Source organism: Gossypium raimondii, chromosome 7, assembly GCF_025698545.1.
Source record: "Gossypium raimondii isolate GPD5lz chromosome 7, ASM2569854v1, whole genome shotgun sequence".
Classification (NCBI taxonomy): Eukaryota; Viridiplantae; Streptophyta; class Magnoliopsida; order Malvales; family Malvaceae; genus Gossypium; species Gossypium raimondii.
The window spans coordinates 22944796-22956753 of NC_068571.1; the positions used below are offsets into that span (position 1 = coordinate 22944796).

General features: G+C 34.8%; 1 protein-coding gene across 1 annotated transcript; it reads right to left on the reverse strand.

Annotated features, from left to right (window-relative positions):
* Nucleotides 1-10156: 10156 nt before the first annotated feature.
* On the reverse strand, nt 10157-11275 carry LOC128042512 (uncharacterized). Its single transcript, XM_052633879.1, has 3 exons — nt 11209-11275; nt 10474-10648; nt 10157-10346 (listed from the first exon to the last, which is right to left on the reverse strand). The coding sequence occupies exons 1-3, from the start codon at nt 11273-11275 to the stop codon at nt 10157-10159; spliced, it is 432 nt and encodes a 143-aa protein (XP_052489839.1).
* Nucleotides 11276-11958: the final 683 nt, after the last annotated feature.

The following is an 11958-nucleotide window of genomic DNA, read 5'->3' on the forward strand; positions in this document are numbered from 1 at the left end:
AAAGTGTACGAGTTGCGCATACATCTATCATCAACTCAAGATTTAGGTATGTCACGCTATAAACATAACTAGTGAAGAAATCCATAAACGAATTCAAGATCTATTCAACTTGGGTCATATCTAATGTACTATTAGTCTAGTCAATCACATCTATGTCTCTATGTTTTGGGAGCCATCTGCTCCGATGCCCAAGACAAGGCATCTCCCCAATTTGACTTGATAGACGACATATTAGTCTTTCAACCTATTTGGTCATTTCAGATTAGACTAAGGACATGTTTAGGTTCGTCTACTAAAACAAGTTGTGTTTTCGTACTATGATCTGACAACATAATATCGTTTAGTAATAGTTAAACAATTAGACAACCAGTGAGCAACATTTGCTTCAATTTTGGTTTGCGTGTAAAAACCATGTGAGGACAATCATACAATATATATTAATGTAATCAATAAATTTGTTTTATTAACCAATCTATTCAAAAAATTACAATTGTATATGTCACATCCCAAACACAACCTAGATGTTATGGCTAGATTGAGAAGGCTACATTAGCCACCAAAATGGCTAAGCTAATTTACGTTACTTTTGAAGACCTTAAATAAAGTCATTTTAAAGAAAATCGTAGTTGTAGTTTGAGTTAGCTTAAAAGCATTCTTTCATTAGGTCGTATATACTTAGGATTCATTTTATTGTTGATAGTGTTTTTTTAGAAAAACCGTTTGCTTGTCACTCTTCTTTAAAACAAACTTGATGTTAAACTAATGCAGCGGAAAAACCATTTTTCAAGTTATTTTCAAAACTTAGTTGTCTTATCAATTTGTTTTTCAAAAAATGGTTCCTTTGCAATGCATCAGAAACTAGGGAACAATATGAATTTTTACTTAAGCCCGATAATATTCATACTATCAAGCTAGCAATTTTACCAACATGTCAATCTTTAAAGGCTCAAAACATACCTAGTTTAGCCACTCACAAATAAATAATTTTGCTATTAATTCAATTCAATCAACAATCTAATTTATCAAATATAACATGATATTTAACATTTTCAAAAAATTTATGAGTTTAGGACCCACACCTTATTTTTCGCTTCCTCGCAGCACACTAGCAAATCTTTCAATTTTCCTTAATAATTCCTTAAATGAACCAAAACCAAAATTCAGTATAAATTCAATAAATTTAACATTAAATCAGCCCACAAACACCCACTTATGAGTTTATACCAATCGTTGGAATTATAACTATTTTATGAATTCAATCTAGTTAGATTTCTTACACTGTATCGATGCGAACTGCACGTACAATCATTCTTCGCCTTTACGGATGATTTGGGGCATTTGGGTCAGCACCTAATTCAATAATATATTGAAAAATCAATAGCTAATTAATGAATAAATTCTTTCATTTAATCAATTCATAACCTTTACCCAACAACTATGTTGAAATAACAAACTAGTTATCCTTAATTGCACTTACGCTTCACGATTTATGGGATTCAATTGGCTAATTTATAAAGAACATCTCTCCCTAATTAACATGTTATTAAAAGATAATTAGGAGGGTTCAAGAACACAATTTAATGCTAGAAAAATATGGGTAAGACCTAAGAAACAAAACAACCCCCTTTCTTGCACATAGGCGCACACACCACCACCCATGGTGGCCAAAATTGGGGCTGAATTTTAAAATAATTTGAGGTCTCATTAAAATATGGAAAAGTACATTTGAAATTATTTAATATCCACCAAATTAAAGATCTAGAAATTTTGGTTTTTATTTTACAAGATTAATTAAGAAATTTGTAACACCCCAAATTTTGGGCTTAGAAAGAAATAGGTTTTGAGCAAGGGAACAGTTAGGAACTGCACATAAATACTTAGTTGTGCAAGGAAGTGACATAAAGGAATGTTTCCTTCAATGGTTAAGTGATTTGGGAGTGTTTGGAAGTGTCTGAGAAGTCAGGGGTTCAAGCCTTGGCTTATGCAAAATTTTTATTTTAAGTGAATAAAATCCTTGGATCTAGATAGTAGGTTCTTAAATTATTGTGGTTAAAATATGAAACAAAAATAGCTTGTTGTCTAGTGGTAAGGTGGCATGTTGTGTAACTATGAGGTCTGAGGTTTAAGTCCTGGGTTGCGAATGGAGTATTTATTTTGTTGCTTGAACTGTGTAGGTAGTGGAGTTGGATTGAAATACTACTAAATGGAGTTTGAACTGGTCATAGAGAGAATTGAGGAGGGATATTTTGAGAGATTTGAGGAGAGAATATTGGAATTGGGAGAGGTTGTTGTTGTGGAGTGATAATAGTAGAAAATTAAGGGATTTGGGGGTTATCAATTGGGATTTTTATTTTATTTTCAATTCTTTTTCAATTATTTTCCAAAATTTTAGATGTTTCAATTCTCCCAATCCCCTACTGATTTTATTTTTGCTGATTTTCCTTTCTCTTTTCCTCTTTTTCGTGTTTGGCACTTTCCGGTTCGGTGTGGCTCGATTGCTGTTGGTGTTCTTGGTGTGTGTTCTGGTAAGTTTAGTTAACGTGATTGAAATTTAGGTTAAGGTAATCGTTACTAAAGGGGTTGTCTTGTGTTAGGAGAAGATTAAATGGCTGAAGTTCTTGCCTAACGGAGTCGTCGTGTGTGGAATCGCCAATGTTTAGTTGAAGGTAAGGACTTTTGTTGTTGTTAAAGGTTGCTCGTCTTGCTCGGGTTGCGAATAGATGTTAATTGAGTGACTGGTTGGAGTTTTAATTGATCAAATTTAGGTTCTGCTGATCTCGGGAGTGTTTCCGCATCAAACTGCAATAGGTGTGTAACAGCACTTTATAAAGGATATCAGTGAAATGCCGAAAAGTGTGTGTAATCACACCCCCTTCTCTGCAAATCGGTAAAAATCGAAAAGCCAAAAATGACGGCATTCGAGGCCACATGAACGTACGAACGCTCGTGGGGTAATTCGAGCCCACGAAACATGGTGCTTGACTGTAGAGGCTGCCATAAGCATTCTCATGGGCTTAGGCTGAAATGGGCCACGTTGGGCCGAAATGGGCTCTGTGAGCCCAATGGGCTTGTGGGCCCAATGGGCTTGTGGGCCCCACACGGATGAAATCCACGAAATGTGACAAATACTAGACTGGGCTATGTAGATCTCATAGCCGTGGTAGAATCTGGGCTAAACGGGCTGCACGAGAGTGTGGGCCCATTTGGGCCGAGTAATGGGCATTGGGCCCATTTACACTGTTATGACCATTTAGGTTACTGAGTCGCTCAAAGCGACTACGGACCTTCCGAGAGGTCGATATCTACGCCGAGACCCTAAAATAGGTAAAATGACCAAAATACCCCTAAAGGATAAAATGACTATTTTACCCTTAATAGATGAAAGAGACTGAAATACCGCTATAGGGTAAAATGATTGAAATACCACCATAGGGTAAAATGACTGAAATTGTAACACCCTAACCCATATCTGTCGCTGAATTAGGGTTACAAGGTATTATTTTTTAATCTTATCAATACACATACAATTTAAATTTGAAACAATATAACGCAATTTATAAATCATAACACATGCAATTAATTATAATACATATAATTCATTTAATCAACTAAAACTCAAATAGACTACAAACTCATACGTAAATCATGCTTTAAAAAATTTAAGCATGTCAATGCCTATTGTTTACTAACATATTCAAAATAACTAATGTACAACGAAACCAGGTTGCATGCACTAAGTGTTTATAATATCCAAACTATATGTCTTCAATGATGGTGTTATTTTGCTTCCTAAATGCATGTTCAAACTTATAACCTTGCGTTTCATGTATTGAATAAATATTAATACTAATATTCTATAGACTACATTAATCCTTTCATTATATAAATTCTGAATATGCTCAAAATCACACATAGCAACTATGTTACATGACCTAGATTTAATTTGTTCATATACATATATGCGGCAATAATAATTTTAAACAATGACCAAACATATCAGATACCATATTTAACTACAATAGCTATAATAATAATATATATAATCTACTAAAGTATTCGAATAATAAATATCTTTATTATACACCCTTTATAATTAATAGCACACCTACTTTTAATAAAATTTTACTTAAACTTAATACAAGGCTCATTAACTATGATATATATAACATATGCAAAGCATGAATACTTCCAATTACAAGTTTACTTACATATATAATTATATAATCTTTAAAAGCAAGCTAATGTACATTCAGTTTTGTATCATAACAAATAACATATACATTCCTTTGATGTTTTAATTATCTTTATAAAGCTAAACATTACCTAATCGGTTGAAACATGCCATCTCAACTTGATAACAAAACTACAAATTTCAATTTAATACCCAACCGAACACCTATAGACACTCTTTTATCCCATTAATTAACCGAATATAAATAGCTACTAAACTCTATAAGCATTCTTCATTTTATAAACCATAACCACCGCTTATATAACTACTAAATTCAAATATATCATACATATGACATATATATATACCACAAAACAACGTCACTTAAACCTAACATTATTCATCTTAATAAAAGTTTCAAACCTACTTACCTCAACCACTTGATTACCAAAACACATAGATAAATACCACCTTAAACATACATGCCTTACCAAATAGTTACTATCCGTATAAGTTTAAAACTATAATTAACATATGCTTAGGCCATAATTCAACCCAAAAACCGAACACAAATAAGAAAGTTAAGCCATATTCACAAGGCTATATTACATACACTCTCGAATTTAAGCAAATTCCAAAACTAGTCTATACATATTCAACTTAATATCCTCTATTTCATATACATGCTACATCCGATTCATATCACAAGAAATCCTACAGAAAATACATACCAAACATACATATATATTATAAACTAAACCACACCCGAATATAAATAAGTAAACCTCCATTTTTGATCATCCAACATTTGTGTCAATACCAAGATCAAACAAAAAAAAGTTAAGCCATTTTTGTGTGGCTTTTATATGCATAACCAAAATCAAACCAAAGTATATATATATATTCTAGCCTATACATGCCATAAGTACTTAATGAAACTTTTAAAAGTATCGAATTTAGATGATAGTATGAATAACTTCACCGATGATCCCCGAAACACGAATAACGACCTTAAAATATATAAAACAAAGACAAATAAAACACAAAGTAAGCTAACTTAGCTTAGTAAGCTTTAAGCATATGTATATATAACATATAATTTCATAAGGTATTTTATCAAAATCGAATACCTACATATATAATCATTAATAATAAAATTACAAATTTCAAGTTATTCTTGACATGGTTATTCATTTATACACAATCTTCCATTCATATACATACATTTTTACATAAGACCGAACCTATCTATTATATACATATATAAACTTATAATAGCATTATATATCATTTTGTTATATATAATCAAGCAACTTACTTACCTAGTTATCAAATAGGTAATTTAACATTTCATACCTGATCATTTAAGCTCATTAATCTTACTCGATACCACTTCGGCGTAAAGCTTACCAAGCACAAATCTTAACATGATACACCAGCACGAAGCCTGCTAGGTGTAAAGCCTGAAATAATTCACCAGCATAAAGCCTGTTAGGCTGAAAGCCCGATTATCACTGATACAAAGTCAATCTTACACATATTTCATATATATATAGAAAGTTCTAATCATTCTTTTAAAATTCATACTAAACGTTTTAAACATCGTATCTCAATAAAATTAAACTTTTACTCAATTTTCATAAACCATTATACATTCGGCTAACATGTGAAAATCCCTACCAATATATTCAGCATATAGATTTCATATACATTCTAATTTAACAACATTTATTTGCTAAAAGGCTTACCTCGGACGATGAAAATCAGAACAGGACGATTAATCAATGACTTTGGTTTTTCCTTGATCCAACTCTAATTTCTTTGGTTTTGATCTACATGTATTCAAAATAAACTAATTTAAATATAATTCAATTAAATTAAGTCCAGAAACACATAAATGGGCAAATGACCATTATGCTGCTGACATTTTACAATTTTTACAATTTAGTCCCTAATGCATAAAACACAAAATACACAAAATTTGTACACACCATGCTAAGACCGAATGTTCCCTGGCTTAATACAAGTTCGGACATTTCATTTATTTCACATTTTAGTCCCTCAAAATTTTATTTTCACAATTTATCCCCGATTACTCAAATTCATAAAAAACTCAAAAACAAAACATGTTAATCTAACACACATATTTCATAATTCACCTACTAACATCATAAAACTCAAACATTCATCAATGGCACATTTCAAAATCATCATCAATTCACAAAATTAAGACATGGGTTTTGAAGTATTCGAAGCAACGATCTCAAAAACGTAAAAATTATCAAAAACCAAAGCAAAACATACCTTTAATCAAGCTAGTTTAATGTCGAAACCTAAGCAAGCATGAATGGCTTTCTTCTTTGCTATATTTGGCCAAGAAAGATGATGATAATTGCCATTTTTCATGTTTTAATTTAACATATATTAACCATTTATTATATTACTAAAATAACCTTTAATAAATAATATACAAAACATATATAATAAGGTCATATTAGTCCTTTTCCACCCATTAGCTATGTATTGGTCTTATTGCATCTTAAATCCTCCATTTTATAAAGACAACAACAATTAGGTACTTTTAGATTTAACCCCTAAATTTTTATTTTACGTGATTAAGCCATTTTCTTTAATCAGTCACTCAAACGACAAAATTAAAACACGAAAATTTCACTTAATCAATTTCACACATAATAAACTCATAAAGTAATATTAAAATATTTTTCTGACTTAGATTTGTGGTCTTGAAACCACTATGTTCAATTAGGGTTGAAATCGGGCTGTTACAAAAATACCCCCATAGGGTAAAATAACTGAAATACCCTATAGGGTAAAATGATTGGAATACACCCATAGGGTAAAATGACTAAAATACCCCCATAGGGTAAAATGACCAAAATACTCCCATAAGGTAAAATAACCGAAATATCCCCATAGGGTAAAATGACCGAAATACCTTTATAGGGTAAAATGACCGAAATACCTTTGTAGGGTAAAATGACAAAAATACCCTCATAGGTCAAAATGACTGTTATACTCCTAGGAGATAAAATGACTGTTGTGGCCTTATGTTATGTATGACTGATTTGCTCTATGATATGTATGACTATGATTGAGCATGACATTTTGCATACACGTATGATATTAAGTTACGACATGTTGCATGGGGTTGGGTTGTTATATTTAGAGGAAGTGTCTTTGTCTTTAAGGTCGTGCGGCTCGCCCAAGACGCATCGTGGACCCATCGGTGGCTTTGCCACATATCGACATCTTGTGACTTTCTTGTGATAATCGACTTCGACAACTCTATTGCGATGCTATTAGTGGCAGCTTTGCTGCGATATTGGTGTGTTGGCTGGGTGGGCCGATTTTATCCCCACATGGTGTGTTGGTGGTATGGAGTGGTGTGTTGGCTGGATTGGGATGGTTGCATTATTGCACGGCACTGTTACTATATTGGGCTAAGGCCCACATTGATTTTGTATTGGCCTAAGGCCCACACTGATTCTGTATTGGGCTAAGGCCCACACTGCTACTATCTTGGGCTAAGGCCTACACTGTTATTGTATTGGGCTAAGGCCCACACTACACTATCACTGAATAGGGCTAAGGCCCACACTGTACTGTCACTAAATAAGGCTCAGGCCCAAACTGTTACTGCATGTTGTTTACTGAATGACTGATACGGGATTACACACTGAGTTTTCGCAAACTCACCCTTTCTTTTATTTACTTACAGAAAATCCTCGGCCATAGGTGATTTTGTGCTGTGAGGGACTCGGAGGTGGTCACACTACTGTAGCTGTTTATTACTAGTTTTTATTTAAATTTAAAGTTTGTGTTGGGTTTGTTCAAGTAATAAGGGCCTTTTAAGTTTGTTTAAGTTTTTAATTGGGCTTTTTCTTATTTACTCTAAATTTCTAGTTTAGGGAAGACGAATTTTCAAAATAATAACTATTTTCAAAGTCACGAGCTTTAAACGATTGGAGTTTTCAAATGCTTCCGTGTTTTAAAAATAACTATTATAACAGTAGTAGATAATAAAGCAAATGTTTTAACTAGATGATTGTTAAGTAATACTAAAGGGGTTTTGAGCTTAGAAATGTTTTTTTCCAACAAGACAAATTTGCAAACGACATTTCAATGTGACACTCCAGATTCGGCCATAACGTCTAGGCCGATTTTGGGGTGTTACAAAATTAAAGAGAAAAGATATCTTACCCAAACTACTTGAAAGAAACAGCAATGGCACTTTATTGGAAGTGTTCAGGATCAATCTTGGGGTTCAAGATTTCAGATTTGGGGCTAATTTAAATGAGGACAAATGACAGTAATAGAGTAAAGGATATGGTGCACAATCTTGATGCAAAAAGAAGAAGAAAGATATGGTAAAATGAGAGATGTAGAGGACGACAACAATGGGATAAAGAAAGAAAATTTGTAGCACCCCAGAAATTGGGTCAGTGGAAATTGGGTTTTGAAATCAAGAGTGGTCATCGCTCAATTTTGAGTTTAGACTTTCAAAATTTTTGTCAAGGAAATTGATTTGGTTTAGTGGTTAAGTGTACTGGTCATGTGTGTGAGGTTCTAGGTTCGAATCCTATTTTTTGAAATTTTGTTATTTTGATTAAACCCTTACCTTTGAATGTGTGGCTTATAAGTTAATTGTGTGCAATTGATATCAAGAACGAGTCTGCTGGTTCAATGGTAAAGGCTCAGTTTACCCTTTAGTCCTGTGTTTGAGTCATAGTAAAAGTTATGGAGATGTTTTTCCTGAACTGCCTTGTGGGGTAGTTTATTTTAGTTAAAATTTCTCCAAAAAAAAAAACTTCCTTTGCTGTTCATAGTTCTCATTTTTTTTATTTTCTAACGTTACTTTTGGCTTCTTTCTTTACCGTTTTGATTTCACTATTTCAAGTTCATTTCTTTTTGCTATGTTACATTACGCTGATCCTGTACGGGATATGACTTTTCTTTTTAGTTCAATTCATTAGCTGGTAAGTTAGATTTTAGTTCTGGTGTCTAAAGTTATTTGACGTAACTTCAATTTTAGAATGATAGTTTTTAGTGATTCGGAAAAGAGAAGAGGGGAAGAGAGAAGAGAAGAGGGGAAGAGAGAAGAGAAGATTCGGTAACCTAGAGAAGAGGAAAGAGAATGGGGATTCGGCAAAGGGGACTAAAAACCTATTCCGTCAAAACAAAAACAAGAAGAGAAAACAAAAAGAATAAAAGGAAAAGCAAGAAAACAAATGAGCAAACCCGAAAGGTACCCACAGTCTTTAGCAATATTCGGTACAAGCAAAAGGTGAAAGAAAAACTGACCAAATCAAAGCAGACGAAGAGAAAAACAACCCCAAAACCAATTCTCACAAAGCCTAAAGTCCAAATTCGACACAAGCCTAACCCCCAAACGGCACAACTCCCCCTCACTCTCAAACTCCTTGATTTCCTCCAAAAAACTCTCCCGTTATCCTTCATTGATTTTCTCCACCAATTCCTTCTCAACTCCCCCAACCACTCCATTCAAAATTAATTCAAACTCTCCACAACTGTGTTTCAGTCCAACACCACTACCTACACAGCTCAAGCAGGAAAATAATTACTACCTTGCACAACCCAGGACTTGAACCTTAAACCTTAAGGATACTTCACACGCCACCTACCATTGGACCAATAAGCTCTTTGTGTCATAAAACAAATATTAATATATATATATATATATATAAGGCCTAAGTGTCAATGTCCAGATTCATTTAAGAGAAAAAATAAAAATTGTGTCAAGGCCAAGACTTGAACCCAGGCTTCTCAAACACTCTCATACACACCCAAATCACTTAACCATTAAAGCAAACAAGCAGTCAGTGACAACTCATGAAAAATTAAAGACTTGAAATTTGGGGCGTTACAACTCTACCCCTTAACGAAATTTTGGCCTCAAAATTTACCTAATCAGAAAATATGAGGGTATTGTTGTCGCATTGCCTCTTAGGGTTCCCACGTGGCTTCTTCTGAATTGTGATTACGCCAAAGCACTTTGACTAGAGGAATAGATTTCTTCCTCAGTACCTTAACCTCACGGTCCAAATTTTGCACTGGTTCCTCATCGAAGGTCATATCTGGCCTAACCTCGATTTCCTCAACTGGAACAATGTGTGTGGGATCAAAGCGGTAGTGCCTTAACATGGAGACGTGGAACACATCATAAATCTGAACTAATTCTGGAGGCAACTCAATTTGATACATGACCGGTCCCACACACTTCAGTATACGGTAAGGCCCAATGAACCTAGGGCTAAGCTTACCCTTCCGTCACCTCAGTATCTTTTTCCATGGAGAAACCTTGAGAAATACATAATCCCCCACAGAAAAACTCAATCTCTTGGTGTTTAAGATCCACATAAGACTTTTGCCTATCAGATGCTTCCCTCAATCGGTCTCGAATCAGTTTTACCTTCTCTTCGGTCTCAGAAACTAATTCTGGCCCCAGAACTCACCGCTCGCATAACTCAAGCCATTTGAATACTGGACTGGTAGCTATTATTATACGCAAACTCTGCTAGCGGCAAATAATCTTCCCAGTTGCCTCAAAAATCCATTACAGAACACCTTAACATATCCTTTAATATTTAAATCACCTTCTCTGACTGACCATCTGTCTCGGGATGAAACGCAGTACTAAAGTCCAGTCTAGAACGCAAATCCTCGTGTTATTTCTTCCAAAACTGAGATGTAAATCAAGGATCTCTGTCTGATATAATAGAAACCGGTACCCTATGCAGTCTTACAATCTCAGCCACTTACAGTTTAGCCAACTTCTGCAAAAAAGTAATCAGTACGGACTGGTATGAAATGAGCAAATTTAGTCAATTGATCTACAATAACCCATACTGAATCCTTCTTAGTAGGCGTTAAGGGCAGCCCACTCACAAAATCCATAGTTACTCTCTCCCATTTCCAAAGTGGAATCTAAACCGGCTGAAGCACTCCTGAAGGTAACTGATGTTTAGCCTTCACTTGCTGACAAGTCAAACACTTACCCACAACATCAGTTACTTCACGCTTAAGACCAGGCCCACAATATAACTCACGAAGGTCATGGTACATTTTATTCCCACCGGGATGCATAGCATAAGGACTACTATGCACCTCTCGCAGCATTGACTGCCTCAAATCATTATCCCTCGGTACACAGACTCTCTTACGGAAACACAGTACTCCTTCACTATTCAACGTAAAATCTAAAGTTTCCCATTCTCAACCTGACGGAAACGAGGAACTAGTGACTCATCCAACAACTGTTTACCCTTAATATGTTCAGTCCATGTTGGTCTAACTTACAAGTCAGCCAACAGACTACCATCATCAAACAAGATGAGACAAGCAAACATTGATCTCAAATTAGATACAACCCTACGGCTTAGTGCGTCATCCACCACGTTAGCCTTACCAGGGTGGTACTCAATCGAGCAATCATAATCCTTAAGCAGCTCTACCCATCTTTGCTACCTAAGATTCAGCTCTTTCTGAGTGAAGAGATACTTAAGGCTCTTGTGATCTGTGTAGATAATACACTTCTCACCGTAGAGATAGTGCCTCTGAATTTTCAGTGCAAACACCACCACAGCTAACTCCAAGTCATGAGTAGGGTAATTTGCCTCGTGAGGCTTAAGCTGACGAGGCGTATAAGTAACCACCTTACCCTCCTGCATCAGCACACAACCTGAACCAACGTGTGATGCATCACTGTAGACAGTGAATTCCTTCCCAGACTTTGGCTATATTAAGAC